This window comes from Leptonychotes weddellii, chromosome 13 (genome assembly GCF_054177405.1).
Source record: "Leptonychotes weddellii isolate Sample4059 chromosome 13, ASM5417740v2, whole genome shotgun sequence".
Lineage (NCBI taxonomy): Eukaryota > Metazoa > Chordata > Mammalia > Carnivora > Phocidae > Leptonychotes > Leptonychotes weddellii.
The window spans coordinates 69,057,163-69,072,956 of NC_138381.1; the positions used below are offsets into that span (position 1 = coordinate 69,057,163).

The window sequence follows — 15,794 nt, forward strand, 5'->3', positions numbered from 1 at the left end:
CAGGGTGGCAAAAGTAAGAAATTGTTTGTGACAACTCTGACAACTAAAAAGCACTGAACCATACACTTTATTTTTAAAGATTTGTTTATTTATTTTGGAGAGAGAGAGAGCCCGCAGAGGGGAGGGGCAGAGGGAGAGGGAGAGAGAGAGATCCCAAGCAGACTCCCTGCTGAGCACAGAGCCCGACATGGAGCTCGAACACAGCCCTGAGATCACGACCTGAGTGGAAATCAAGAGTCAGAAGCCCAACCAACTGACCCACCCAGGCACCCCTGAACCATACACTTTATTTATTTATTTATTTATTTATTTATTTATTTATTTAAATATTTTATTCATTTATTTGACAGAGAGATAGAAGAGCACAAGCAGAGGGAATGGCAGAGGGAGAAGGAGAAGCAGGCTCCGCACCGAGCAGGGAGCCCGATGCGGGACTCGATCCCAGGACCCCGGGATCATGACCTGAGCCGAAGGCAGACGCTTAACCATCTGAGCCACCCAGGCGCCCCTGAACCATACACTTTAAATGAGTGAATTCAGGGGCTCCTGGGTGTCTCAGTTGGTTAAGCATCCAACTCTTGATCTCTGCTCAGGTCTTGATCTCAGGATGCTGAGATCAAGTCCCGTGTAGAGCCTACTTAAAAAATAAAATAAAATAAATGAATGAATTCATAGTATATAAAGCTATTGGGGAAAAAAACCTCATTGAACTTCACACATCTGGGTAATCGTAACAGCCAAATCTTCTTCATTACATAAACTTTGAAAATACAACTGTTGATGGCTGTATAATATTCCAACAGGTGCATATTAAATAACCAGCAAAAACTGTAGTCTCCAGAAGTTGGAGAGACTGGGTGTTACTGAGAAGAGGACTGGGACCAGGGGAGCAGAAGACTTACTTTTCAGATATAATTTCACTGTAAAATTGCTTGGATTTTTTTCAGTATGATTCACCCAATTCACAAATACCAGTGAAGTGTCTCTGTTCATTGTCCCGTGTGTGTATTATTTTTTTCTCATTGTTCTCCCACTTCCCCATTTTCTTCTGCATTTAAAAAATTTTTTAATTGTGGTAAAATATGCATAACATAAAATTTACCATCTTAACCTATTTAAGCGTACATTTCAGAGGCATTAAGTACATTCCCAATGTTGTGCAACCATCACACACACCATCTGCCTCCAGAACACTTTCCATCTTGCAAAACTGAAACCCCATGCGCGTTAAACACTAACCCCCACCCCACTCCCCCCAGCCCCTGGCAACCACCCTTCTAGCTCTCTCTTAGGAATCTGACTGCATGAGGCACCTCAAATAAGTGGAATCACACAGTATGTGTCTTTTTGTGACTGGCTTATTTCACTTAGCACAATGTCAGCAAGGTTCATTTGATTTTTTTTTTTTACCATTAATCTTTTATTACTTTTCCAGTTAAAAAGACTGGTTACTTGTAAAAAAAAAAATTACAATGTATATTTATACAGCTAAAGAAACAAGCAGGAGGGCGCCTGGGTGGCTCAGTTGTTAAGCGTCTGCCTCCGCTCAGGTCATGATCCCAGGGTCCTGGGATGGGGCCCCACATGGGGCTCCCTGCTAGGCGAGCCTGCTTCTCCCTCTTCCTCTGACTGCCCCTCCCCCTGCTTGTGCTCTCTCTCTCTCTCTCTCTGTGTCAAATAAATAAATAAAATCTTAAAAAAAAAAAAAGAAAGAAAGAAACAAGCAGGAGTCAAAACTTTGTGTAAAATATTATCACAGCATTGTAAAAAAAAAAAATCACACACATTGGAACTCATCAGAAATGACTAGAAGTTTCTAGTGACGTAACTAACGATTTCTAGATGGGTTATAGTTACACTTTATTTCTACTTTTCTGTTTTTCATTATTCTAGAGTGAGCCTGATATGCTTATAATCAGGAAAAAGCAATGCCATCTAGGAAATAGGTGTGTCAACTTTGGAAAAATGTTTCATCCAAGTTTTCTCTGGAAACCCTGAGTTTACTAAGTTCTTCTACTGCTGTAAATTAAATATACTTGCTGTTATCAACCCATATGTCCTAATTCGAAGTTAGGAAAATCACATTTATTTTGGCCAACAAATGGCATTCAACAGTGTGAGATCAAAGAACAGGAGACTAATCAAAGAATGATTTTGGGGTGCCTGGGTGGCTCAGTTGTTAAGCATCTGCCTTCAGCTCAGGTCATGATCCCAGGGTCCTGTGTCTCTCTCTGTCAAATAAATAAATAAAATCTTAAAAAAAAAAAAAGAATGGTTTTTACCTGAGTCATCTGTCTGGCTCCTGGGCCATCCAGTCAAAAGTTTCCCGCCTTGGAGTTACCTCATTGGGGGAGACTGGTGTATTCCCAGGGTGCTGGCTTGGGAGAACAGATTGTACATCCAGTAAAGTCACTTCCCAGTGAGTGCCTGGAATTGGTTATGGTGGAGGGATTTACACCAGGGAAATCGGCCAACACTACAAGTCAACCCCCTATCACCACCAGCAGGAGAGTCTGTGGTTGGACATTCACCAGCTTACCTCCTAGGCTGCATTCATCTCCTAGAGGGGTGAGTCAACCCCCTCCCTTCAGCCCCCTGGCTGCCCATTTCTCAGGGAACTGGCTGGTCATTTCCTGTGCTCCATTTTGCTTTCTGGGTTTGGGTCCGCCTTCCACATTCTGTGGTTCTTTGCCACTCAGAGATAACAAACTTCACCCTCCTGGTCTCGAGTCCAGAGAAAAGAGGCCGGTCTCCGGTCAAAAATAGACTCACTTGACAACTCTCCATTTTTCCACTTTCCTATCTCATCCTGCCAGCTTCTTCTTAGAACTTCGCCTGATTTCAGGAACTTTCCTGCTATGGCCTCTGCATGCCAGTTCTTTTCTTCTGGGCAGAAGGCAGAGGAGAGGTGGGAGGAGGTGGTGTTTTGGGAAGGCTTAGCAGGCTTTCTTTTCCAGAGAACAAGCCAGGTTGGTTTGGTTGTCCCTGTTCCTTGAGGTGCCAGCCTGTGGGTCCCAGGCCTCTCCACGGGGGTACAGGTAGGATGGTCATGCGCCTCTTTATATTTCTTGAAGTGCAGGGGTGCAGAGCTTACTGAGTAGCCAGGCTGCTACCCCAGCTGTTCCTGACTGGCCTGCTCTTTCCAAAGCCCCCAGGAGAATATCTCTAGGTTGAACAGAGAAGCAGGTTGTTGCTAAGAAACCTTTCAGCATTGCCTCTAGGGAGAGCACAGAAGAGAAGTAGCTGGGTGGAAATAATAGGTAGCTTGATGGCCTCAGAGACCCAGGCTGTAGGAGTGCTGGCTAGGGAGTCAGGTGGGAGCCCCATGCTGTCCCTCCCTCCAAGACTGAATAAGACAGCTGTGCCTCAGACCTGGGTTCAGATCAGCCCCCCCAACATTTCCCCTCCCCACTTGCTGTGTCCCTTGGCCTCTCTGAGCCATCTCTACATTCAGAATGATAATCCCTACCTCTCAGGGTTGTGTTGAGGAGTCAGTGAATTCATGTAGGTAAAGCACTTAACCCAGGGAAGTTCTCTCAATTCACCAGAGGTGAAAACAAAACAAAATAAAAACAGCCCTGTGTAGCAGCCTGAGCAGAGACGTGTTTGAGCCTTATGTTTAATATGTGCTTGTGGGGTTTAGGATTAATATATGACTGTAGATTGGGGTTGATGCCTTAACAACACTTTGCTGAGTCCCTTCCTGCAAGTCAACTCACTCTGTCTTTCCAACAACGCATGAGGCACAGATCATAGAACTAAGTCTCTGAAAGGTCCCTACCTTGTTAGGGACCCCACGGTGAACCCCTACCTCACTGGTCACTGGTGCTTTCTACTGTACTGTCCAGAGCAGCCCGAGGTGCTACTGAACATCAGGGCGGGGCAGTTCCCGACAGCTTCTGTCTCAGGGCTGGCCACAGCCTGTACCCAGACCAGAGAGGGTGGGTGTTTCCTGGGCCACACAGCTGTCCTTGGAGCCCTGCTCAGGGGCATGCCCATGTCTGCCGGCCCAGTGACCCCCAAAGCATCCAGACGGTAGTAGCCTTTGTATAAGTAGCGAAATAATTTTGTTTGGCAGGTTTTGGTGTGGCACAGAGATGGGCTCTAGTCCTGGCTTTGCCACCAACCAGCTCAGTGACTCAGAGCTTACCCTCCTGGAGCTCTGGGTATGTCATTTATTCAGTGGGATCGCATGATTTCTTAGGTAAAAGGATTGTAGGGAGGGCTCAATGAGATTAAGTTTCCAAAGTGGCTTTGGAAAAAGACCCCAGCCATGCAAACTATTCAGCATTGTAAACCATCCCAAAGGAAGTTGATCCTTCTGCGGGGTGGAGAACTGGTCATAAGCACCTTGCATTTGACTCAGCAAATATATCAGGAGGGCCTGTTCTGTGCAATTCCCCACCTGAGGTACCACCAGGGTCACAGAAAATTCCAGATCCTCAGCTGGAGACTTGCCAGCTATTGATTTGACTTCTATCTTGTTCGCTTCAGGTGGGGAATGTGAGGTAAGGAGTTTGTCAGAAAAGTTTGAGGAGCTACAATATCAAAGCCAACGAACTCTCCTTTGTTTATTTAACAAATACATAGTGGGTGGTTATGAGGTGCCAGGCACTGAGGAAACAGGAAGAGGTCATGTAGGATAGAATTTACCTTCCACCTCAAGGTAAAAGATGAAACACCAAACTGCAGGGAAAGGAGGAAAACTGTCAGGAGCCAGCTGAAGAGTTAAATCATTTCGCAAAAGAGGGAAAAGGGAAGAACCGTGCAATTTTATGGCTCAGTTCATCAGGCAAAACACACTCTTTTTATTAGTTTCAAGAGGATTTCATCATGGAAGAAGTATTTCAAAAAGGGGCCTTTGGGCAACAGAACAGATGATGTTTCTTAACAGCAATTTTTGGTTTTTGCCCCAATATTTTATGATGAACATTTTCAAACATACAGAAAAGTTGAAAGAAGGCAAACACCCTTAATTGCAATTTTTTTTTTTTTTTTTTTTAAAGGAAGTTCCACCTAGGGCAGTTTCAAGTATCAGCTTTTCCTGAGGATATGGTAACCTTGTTTTTCCTAGGACAGGATGGAGTGAGGATGTGGCAGGGAAGAGGGATGGCAGCTCTCTGGGAATCAGACTGGATGGGGTTGCGGTGAGGCGGGGCGCGGGGTACAGAAAGCTCTGAGAACCGAGTTCTGCTGACCCCTGGGTTCTCGATCTTGCTGTGTGGTCTCAGCTAGTTCACAGCCGCTTTTGGCTGGGGGTCTAAGGGATCATCTTTCTCCTGCTCCAGACTTGCCTTCTTCGTTCTGCAAAGGGTAGAAGAAGACAGCCATGGCGGCCCTGGCGTCCGCCCTGAGCACGGGAAAGCACGGGAGAACCCTGCAAGAGCTAAGCTGGGACGCCGAGGGGACCCCGAATTCTGCAGCTTGGCAGCCCGCCCCTCCGGCTGGCCACGCTCCTCCGGGTGCTGCAGCCGGAGCGCCCGGGAGGGGAAGCAGCCGGCGAGCCGGGGCGGGGGTGCCGTCCTGCGGCAGCTGCAGGACTCTGCCCGGCCCAGCTGTCCCCGCGACTCCGGGCTGCCGTCCCGGGCCGAGTGGGCTCGGGGAGGGACCGGCCTCCGCGCTCCACCCCCGGCCGGGCTGGACTCTGCTCCGCGCGCCCGGGCGCGCGCCCTTTGCATAAAGCCCTCCTCCCCGGCCAAGGTAGAGGAAGTCGGGCTCCCGCCTGGATGGGCGGCGGGAGGGAGTCCCGCTCCTGTTGTTTTCCGCGAGCGGGAGTGGGTGGCGGGCGCAGAGGGCGGGGTGCGCCCTCCCACCCCGGGCCGGGCGCTCCGGAGACAGAATCGCGCCGGGAGTCCAGCGCGGCTCCCACCGGCGGACGTCGGGCTCAGCCGAAGCATCCTTCCTGGGGGCTGCGGAGAGTCGGGCTCCTCTGTCGTTCCGACGACCTGGGAGGAGCACTCAGTACCCCAAGGGCCGGGGCCCTGGGGAGGGGAGGGGCGCACACCCACACACACCCGGAGCGCACACCCGGAGCCTGCGTTTCCTGAGGAGCCCCTGACGGCGTCTGGGGTGAGATGGCCGCGGGCGTCCGGGCGTCCCAGCCGCAGGTCCTTGTCTGCCTCGGGGTGCTGCTGGCCCGCTGGGTCGCCGCAGGTAAGGGGCCGCGATCCGGAGGGAAAAGTTGAGTTTCGCCAGGCAAAGGGGAGAGCCAGGGACCCAATTCCCTCCGACTTCGGGGGAGCCGTTTGTAGCCGTGGCTCCGCAGCCTCCCCGGGAGGGTCTTGAGTTTCCTGCTCGCTCGCAGCTCGGCTCTCTTTGCAGGAAGGAATTTTCCCGGGCGCCTGATGGAGGGCAAGATAGCCCTAGTCGCTTGGAGTGGGCAGCCAGCGAGGCTGCAGAGGGCCTGCGGAGAGGGGATGGGAGAACTGGGGAATTTGAAGATGGAAATTTTGAAGATGGGAAAACTGGAGAGGCACGTGTAGGGGAGAAAGTGGTTTTTGTTGTGGCTTTTTTGTTGGTTGGTTTTTTGTTTTTTGTTTTTTTAAGCGTCGGATGTAAATTTGCGTTCTGGTTTTACCTGCTGCGCTGGGGCTCAAACTCCAGGCTCCTTTATTTTTCTCTCCTTCCCCTGCCCAAGGTTGAACTCGCTTTACACTTGTAACCTGTGGATTTCCCTACACACCCCTTGCAAGCCGACCTGTTCGGACTAGCACGTTCAAAACCGTGCCTTCCGTCCTTCGCCTTAAAGAAACACAAAACAAAACCTTTTTATTTTGAAGTTATTTCAGACTTTCAGAAAATTTGCCCTTACACTTGACATGACCTCTTCCACTTGACATCTTCCACTTGGCAGAAGGTCTTAAATGCTTCACCTGTGCTCTCCCTCCTAACAATTAGTTTACAGGGTTGCTTACAAAAATATATAGGATATAAAAATATTGAAAAAGCATTTTTGACTTTAATGCACCAGCGAATGTGTATTTTGTGTGCAGGGCAGGGTGACGAGCAGTGAGAGCGAGGACTCAGGTAGAGGGAAAGGAGATGGGGCCAGCAGGTGGTGTACCTTGCCAGAATACTTGGAGTGTTATTTTCTGTGTTACCCATGCCCACACACACTGCTGATCGGTTCCTGCAGGAATTGCCCCCCCTGAGCTTCCTAGCAGCAAGTGCCCAAAGTTCCTAACCCTTAGGCTCTCCTAAGATTTTTTGTTTTGTTTTTAGCAATCATTTAAAGGCAGTAACATTTCCCATAATCTAGGTTTCCAGTTTATCTGGAAAAATCTGATGATCTGGCAGCACAGGGCTTTTCCACCTGGAACTGAACTGCGGTGGCCCCCTTCTACCTAGGGCATGTGACCCCAAATTTGTTTTGCCTCTCCTGTTGTAGTACTTACCCCTGACCCTCTTCAGTTATGGACCTTACCTGCTGGCCCCTGCTGGTATTTGACTTAGTGATCACTGTGCTACGGGGAGGCGGAGAGGACAGTCTCCGGCTTGCTCTCTCCGGAAGTTAAAGGTGATAGTTGCCGGGGCGCCTGGGTGGCTCAGTCGTTAAGCATCTGCCTTTGGCTCTGGGTGGCTCAGTCATTAAGTGTCTGCCTTCGGCTCAGGTCATGATCTCAGGGTCCTGGGATCGAGCCCCGCATCGGGCTCCCTGCTTGGCGGGGAGCCTGCTTCTCCCTCTCCCTCTACTGTTCTCCCTGCTTGTGCTTTCTCGCTCTCTCTGTCAAATAAATAAATAAAAACCTTTAAAAAAAAAAAAAAAGGTGATTGTTCCCTTCCCTCTGGCTGTCTGCAGTGTTTACTGCGCTGTGAACATCAATGGCCTTGGGACATCAGAACCCTGGGTGGAAGTCATCATTCTGGAATGAACCAGCTTTTAGCCCGGCTGCGGCTCACCACACAGGGACACTGCCTCCATGCCGTGCCCAGCCATTTTGATACCCAGGCCAAGTTCACCTTCGTGGGTAGTGCCAGGGGGCTTCCCCAGCTTGGTGTATTTTTTTTTTTTTTAAGATTTTATCTATTTATTTGACAGAGAGCACAAGTAGGCAGAGAGGCAGGCAGAGGGAGAGGGAGAAGCAGGCTCTCCACTGAGCAGGGAGCCCGATGCGGGACTCGATCCCAGGACCCTGGGATCATGACCTGAGCTGAAGGCAGACGCTTAACCAACTGAGCCACCCAGGCGCCCCCAGCTTGGTGTATTTTTGTTGTTTGTTTTTCAAATTGGGAGTTATCTCAGGGGAAAAAAAATTGTCACTTCACTCCTGACAATGTTCATGCCTGCACTGTCACCTCAGCTTATAAATCCCGGGTCATTCTTGGGAAAAAGGTTAGTAGGAAAAAAAATAAGTGTTTGGGTACAATCTCAACTCTGCGAATGACAATATGAGGGCAGCATTGGGAAATGGTTGTTTATATTGTTCCCTCCTTAGGTCCATATCCTGAATTTAAGGTAAGGGGGGAGGCATTCGCAGACCCTGTGGATACCATGTGGACAACTTCTAGTAACACAAACTGTTATGATGTCTTATTGTCTCATCCTGTCTGATCGGGAGACCAGAATAAATCCCTGAGACCCCCAGGATTGAAGACCTCAGTGGCAGTCCCAGCTCTCCCAGCGACTTGAAGGGGCCTTTAAGGAAATCACTTAAGTTTTCTGAACCTCAGTTTTCTCATCTGTGAAATGAGGGCGCACGGGATGATCAAGCATGGAACCAGTGCACCCTCAAGGACCGCCCCTGTGTGTCCATGTCAGACAGACGTCACTAACTGATGACCGTATTCTTTTCCACTGAGCTGGGGCTCTGCCTGCCTCATCTTGAACCCAGCCCCTCAGGACTGCCACATCTCAGGACGAAATGACCTCCAAGGTCACCTTTAGCTTCAGTGGCTAAAAAGAATGGAGTGAGCAAAGCCAGGAGGAGTGAAATGCCTTAAAATGGTTTCTTTTGTGATTGTGTCTTTCTACTCCTTGGAGGAGAAGACAATGTTAGCTCAAGTTCCAGAACTAGACTTCTGCCAGGGCTTTTCCAAGTTCTTTATTCATTTGCCAGGGAGCTGAGAAGGGGCAGGTCTGTAGGTCTCATGAACACACGCTGCATCTGTAATTCTACAGTTCATCTTCTCTCTTCTGTGGGCATTGCCACTGAGAACTTGGGTTCTCAGGCCTAATTGTTTAAAAATAATTCTCACCTGCTTTTCAAAGTGATTTTTCAGAAGCCTGTCTTGCTGTTTTGGAATCTCTAGCATTAGATGACATTGTCTGCCTTCCAGTGAGTGGCTTAGAGTTTTTTGGTTCTTTTTTTTTTTTTTTTCCATGTTGTCCTGGGATTTGGGAGTGGTGTGGCCAAGATGAGGAGAGAGCTGGAAGGTCCCGTGGCTCCAGGCTGGCTTCCAATCTTTCAAATGGAACCCCTTCCAACCAGACAAAAGGCCAAAGACCAATCACTCTTACTCTTTCCTTTATAATAGGGAAGGATTTTCAGAGGCAGATGGCAGTTTTTTTACTGCTTTATTGAGATATAATTTACATACCATAAAATTCACCCTTTTAAACTATATAATTCGGTGGTTTTTAGTATATATTCACAAGATTGTACAACCGTCACCACTAATTCAGTCCGGAATATTTTCATCACTCCGCCCCCCCACAAAAAAGAGCAGTATGCTTGACTATTAGCAGTCACTCCTCACTACCTCCTTCGCCTCAGACAAGCCACTTTCCCCAGCCCTAGACAACTGCTAATCTACTTTCTATTTCCACAGATTTGCCTATTTTGCACATTTCAGGTAAATGGAATCACACACTATGTAGTCTTTTAGGACTGCCTTGTTTCACTTACTATAATGTTGTCAGGATTCATCCATGCTGTAGTATGCACTCCATTCCTTTTTATGGCCAAATAATATTCCCCCTGGATGGATATACCACATATTATTTATCCATTCATCAGCTAGTGGGCATTTGGGTTGTTTCCATCTTTTGGCAATAATGAATAATGCTGCTCTGAACGCACATGTAAAGTCTGTGTAGACATACGTTTTCATTTCTCCTGGATCTACACCGCGGAGTGGAATTGCTGAGTCATACCGTGACTTTAACCTTGTGAGGAAGTGCCACGCTGTTTTCCAAAGTAGCTGCCCCATTTAAAAATCCTACCAGCAACGTGTAAGGATTCCAGCTTCTCTGCATCTTTGCCAGTATTTATTCATTTGCTATGGTCTTTGATTTTAGCCACTCTAGTGAGTATGAAGTAGTAGGTGTCCTCTTGTGGTTTTGATTTGCATTGCCCTGGTGACTAATGATGAGCATCTGCTCGTGTGCTTATCGGCCTTCTGTATATCTTTCTGGAGAAATGTCTATTCAGATCCTTAGCCCATTTTTAAATGGTATTATTTATCTTTTTATTGTTGAGTTGTGAGAGTTCTTCATATGTTCTGGATACAAACCCCTCATCAGATAGGTGATTTGCAAACATTTTTCTCACAGTCTGTTGGTTGTCTTCTCACTTTCTTTTTTTTTTTTTTTAAAGATTTTATTTATTTATCCGAGACAGAGAGAATGAGAGAGACAGAGAGCACATGAGAGGGGGGAGGGTCAGAGGGAGAAGCAGACTCCCCGCGGAGCAGGGAGCCCGATGCGGGACTCGATCCCGGGACTCCAGGATCATGACCTGAGCCGAAGGCAGCCGCTTAACCAACTGAGCCACCCAGGCGCCCTGTCTTCTCACTTTCTTGATGGTGTCTTTGGATGCACAAAAATTTTTATTTTGACAAAATCCAATTTAGCCATTTTTCTTTTCTCACTTGTGTTTTTGGGGTCCTGAGAAACCATCGCTTAACCCAAAGTGACAAAGATTTATTCTTTTTTTTTCTAAGCATTTTATAGTTTTAGCTCTTACATTTAAATCTATGGTCCATTTTGAGTTAATTTTTATATATGATGTGAGGTAAGGGGTCCAACCTCATTCTTTTGTACACAGATACCCAATTGTCCCTGTATGGTTGTCAAAGGCAACTTATTTTGTAATGAAACACCACTTTTTGCAAAACCCAGTGTATTCACATACTTTGAAAACTTCTGATGTGGTGGAAAGAGAACATTTTGGAGGATAGCAAGAAATCTAGCTTTTGGCCCCACCCTGCTACTTTCTTACTGTAGGACTTGGAGTTAGCCCACTTTCCTTCTTGGCATCACACCTTTCTCATCTCCTGAGTGTGACAGCACGAGTAGAAGACTCCTAACAGGTTCTGCCGATTAGTCCTGGGCCTGTGGCCTCTTTGTATTTGGACATTGATTGTGCAGGGGGCTGGAAAGTTTTGACACTTCTCGGCAAATGGGCTGCATTTGCTTCTTGTTACCTGGTGACAGTCTGTGCCAGATCAGTCGCCCTTCACACCTGTCAGTCATGAGTAAGCATCAGAATCACCTGGAGGGCTTGTTAAAATGCAGCGCTACCTTCTGCCTCCACCCCTAGATAGGTGATTTATCTGATTTAAATGATCGGGGGTGGGACCTGATCATTGGCACTTCTAATAGCGGTGAGTCCACTGCTGCTTATCTGGGCTTTTGAACATGTTGTTCCCTCTGCTGGGAACCCCATCTTCCCGTCTACCTGGCTAATTCCTACCTGTCCATCATATCTCAGTGTGGCCTGCTGGAGGAAGCCTTCCCCGGCAGTCACCCCAGCTGGACTTGGGAGCCCCTTCTCTGAGGCCGTGTCATGATATTTATCACCCTGGGTCATAATTGCTAGTTTATTGTCTGTTTTCCCCACTAGACTGTGAGATCCTGGAAGTCTCTTGTCTGTTTTGCCCATCACTGGCTCCCCAGTGCCTAACACAGGGCATGCCCAAAGTTGGAGCGGCAAGAGAGCTTTGACTTCCAGGATCGTTTACACCTGAGATGGCGAGAGCCAGCAGTAGGAAGGTGGGAACAAAGCCCAGGCCCTCTTCCTTGCATCCCTTCTGGATTTCCAGGCAAATAAAACCACTTGGGTTCTGTATCGGTTATTTATTGCCACATTAGTGCTGCATAACAATCACAAAATGGCCGTAAGTACTTATTATAGCTCAAGGGCTGGGGATAGTCAGCTCTGCTGATCTTGCCTGGGCTCACCCTCGTGTCCGGGCGTCCACTCGGTGGCTGAGGGCTGCTCGGGAACGACCTCAGCTCAGACGATTGAGACACCTGGGCTCTGCACATGTAGCTTTCATCCTCCTCCTGGGACCTAACGTGGGCATGCCCTGCTCCAGGTGATGGCAGGAGGCGAGCGTGAGCAAGCCCAGTTATGCGCGTGCTGCTGAAGCCTCTGTGCGCATCACGTTTGCTAACATCTCATTGGCCAGAGCAAGCCACGTGACCCAGCGGAGCGTCCGGGTGGTCGCGCAGAGCCGTCCCGCGGTGAAGTGCGCGGATAGTGCGGGGAGGGGGAGATTTGGGGCTCTCTCTGCGATTGCCATTTACGTACGGCAGGTTCATTAACATCGGCAGAGTGTTTAAAAACACACACCTGATTTATTTATTTTTCAATCCTAATGCAGAGGGACGGTGCGCAAGGGAGGGTGTTCAGAGACGAAGAAATGTAGTAACAGCCTGACCTTTCCTCGCACAGGATTGGAGGCTCTGGTCATTGGGCAGGTTCACGAGAACATTACTCTGCACTGTGGCAACGTCTCGGGACCAAGGGGCCCGGTAACCTGGTACCGGGATGACTCGGAGCCTGTCTTCCTCCTGTCCTACAATTCCAGCTTCCCGCCGGCTGAGCCGCGCTTCTCTCTGGCAGATGCCAGCTCGCTGCACATCACCGCGCTGAGGCCGCGGGATGAGGGCAACTACACCTGCCGGGAGGTCCTGAACGAGACCCGGCGGTTCCGAGTGTGGCTGCAGGTGGCTGGTAAGTGCGGTGGCAGGGCCCTGGGGCCGGCTGGCCAGGCGCTTGGAGCCCTGGGTGGGAGGAGGGCCTTGGAGGCATTCCCCGGTTTCATCCTGGGCTCTGCTACCTGCAAGCCCAGTGACCTCTCACACCTGGATGTTCTCATCTGTGAAATGGGGATGAAAAGAATTCTGATGTCCTGGGATTGCTGTGACGACTGGATTCTGGTTTATGTAGATAAAGTGCTGTTAATGGCTCCTGGCGTATTAGTTAGCGATTGCTTCCAGCTTGTTAGCATCGTCCTTGCTGTTAATGCCATTTTATTATGCACCAGAGTCAGAGTATATAACATGATGGAGTCGGACTGCCTGAGTTCCAGTCCTGAGGTTGTGTCACCTTGAGTAAGTAGCTGAAGATCTCAGAGCATTAGTTTTCCTTATTTGTTTTTTTTTTAATATATATATATTTTTAAAGATTTTATTTATTTATTTGAGAGAGAGAATGAGATAGAGAGAGCATGAGAGGGGGGAGGGTCAGAGGGAGAAGCAGACTCCCTGCTGAGCAGGGAGCCCAATGCGGGACTCGATCCAGGGACTCCAGGATCATGACCTGAGCCGAAGGCAGTCGCTTAACCAACTGAGCCACCCAGGTGCCCAGTTTTCCTTATTTGTTAATTGGGGTTAATACATTACAGACCTTGTAGGTGTAGTGCTCTTATGCTATGGTGCTCACTACAGGGCGTGGCGTGAGCTACTATTACATTACATGCTACACTTTCCTCAAACAGTATCTTATCTGTGGATATACATGCATGAATTTAGAATGGGGGTTGGCGGTCGCCTGGGTGGCTCAGTCGGTTAAGCATCTGCCTTCAGCTCAGGTCATGATCCCGGGGTCCTGGGATCAAGTCCCGCATCGGGCTCCTTGCTCAGCGGGGAGCCTACTTCTCCCTCTGCCTGCTCCCCCTGCTTGCGTGCTCTCCCTCCCTCCCTCTCCTTCTCTCTGACAAATAAATAAATAAAATTAAAAAAAAAAAAGAATAGGGGTTGGCAAACTCTAGCCATATCTGTGGGCTAAATCTGGCCTGCAGGCTATGAATATTTTTTACATTTTTAAATGGTTGGAAAAAACTCCAAAGATAAATGATATTTGTGACATGTAAGGATGATATGAAATTCCAGTGCCCGTAAAGTAGGCTTTATTGGGACACAGCCACACTCATCCATTTACATCTGATCTCTGACTGCCTTTGGCGCTGTCTTGGCAGAGTTGAGTGGCAATGATGCGGGTCATATGACCTGCAAAGCCTGAAATATTTACTCTATAGCCCTTTGCAAAGAAAGTGTGCTGTTTTACTGGTTTAGACGGATATCCAGCTTCTAGATCCAGAGTGTGTTGTTTGGTAGAAATATACACGTGATCCCTATTGCTTCCTGGTTTCCTCATCTGTAAAATAATTTACTTATTTCTTTATTCAACATATACGCATTGAAAGCCCAGTGCCAGGCACTGGTCAAGGCACTGAGCCATAGGAATGAATAGGACAGACCAGGCCCCTGCCTGCATGGAGCTCACATGCTAGTGGGGGAAGACGGACAGTAAGCAAGTACATGAATGCATCAGGCAATACGAGAGTGATGAGGGCTCTGCAGAGAGTCGAGGTGGGGTCATTCTCTGAAACACTTTAAATTAGAGGGGGTCAGAGAGAGCCTTTTGGAGGAAGTGACATTTCAGCTGACTGATGAGTAAGAGCCAGTTCTGCAGAGATAAGAGTAATTCAGGAAGAACTATATCCAGTGCAAGATGAGTTGAGTGTGGTGTGTATGCAGATGGGGAGAAGCCTGGTGTGGTGGGAGCCCAGTGTATGAGAGGGTGGGACTTGTGTTATGGGTTGAATTTTATCCCCCCAAATTTTCAAGTCCTAACTCCTGGTATCTGAATGTGACGTTATTGGGAAATATGCAGACGTAATCAAGTTAAGATGAGGTCATTGGGGTGGGCCCTAATCCAAACTGACTGGCGTCCTCCTAAGAAGAGGAAAATGCCTGTGAATATGGAGACACACAAGGAGAATATTGTATAACAACAGAGGCAGAAAGTGGAGGGCTGCAGTTGGAAGCCAAGATATGCCAGGGACTGATGACCACCATCAGGAGCCAGGGAAGAAGCAAGGAAGGATTCTCCCCTGCCCTCCCGACACCTTGACTTCAGACTTCTGGCCTCCAGAACTGTGGGAGAATCCATGTCTGTTGTTTTAAGCCACCTCGTTTGTGGGACTTTGTAAAGGCAGCCTGAAGAAACTGACACACCTGGCAAGGAGTTGAGATTTTTGTTGTTGCTGCTGTGGGTGCCAGAGGAAACTCCTGGAACTTTAAGCATGGGTGTGGCATTATTTCAGTGACACACACAGAATGTATGTGTGTGATCTCAGGAAGGACTGATAAAAATAGGGAAGTCAGTTGGAGGCACAAGATGTTGGTGGCCAGAACCAGGGTGGTGGCAGTGGCTCTTGGTGAAAATGCACAGCTTCTGAAACAATTTTGGAGGCAGACCAGTAAGACATGCTGGTGGATTGGAAGTGGAGGATGAAGAAAAGCAAGGCTTCAAGGGCGCTTCTAGAGTTTTGGATGGTCTCTAAGGTTTCTGCCAACTCTTAAGGCTTATGGAATTTGGGAGTGCAGTGGTTTTGTGTTTGGAGATGCCACAGTTGAACTGCTGAATTGCCAAGAATGAATGTGGGTGTGTTAAAAATGTCACCCATCCTTGCCCAGCTCTGTTCAGTTCCTACTGTGAGCCCATGGGCAGCTCACTCCAGCTGCCAGTCATTAATAATTCCTCGTGGCAGTCTCCTCAATAAATGCCTTCTCTTTTGACCACAGAGTAAGACGGCATTACAACTTGTTGCTTTTTTTTTTT

The 15,794-nt window shown here is 48.3% G+C and overlaps 1 protein-coding gene across 5 annotated transcripts in view; it reads left to right on the forward strand.

Annotated features, from left to right (window-relative positions):
• The first annotated feature begins 5,019 nt into the window (after positions 1-5,019).
• The window catches only part of VSIG10 (V-set and immunoglobulin domain containing 10), a 30,412-nt gene continuing 19,637 nt past the window's right edge, over positions 5,020-15,794 (forward strand). For 4 of the 5 annotated variants that reach the window (XM_081802110.1, XM_081802112.1, XM_081802114.1 and 1 more), the window contains exons 1-2: positions 5,707-6,153; positions 12,618-12,899. In XM_081802110.1, the coding sequence (XP_081658236.1) occupies positions 6,075-6,153; positions 12,618-12,899 (361 nt within the window). In that variant the 5' untranslated portion in view covers positions 5,707-6,074. Of the gene's footprint in view, positions 5,302-5,706; positions 6,154-12,617; positions 12,900-15,794 lie in introns of those variants that run through there. The other variant, XM_081802111.1, reaches the window with a different exon arrangement.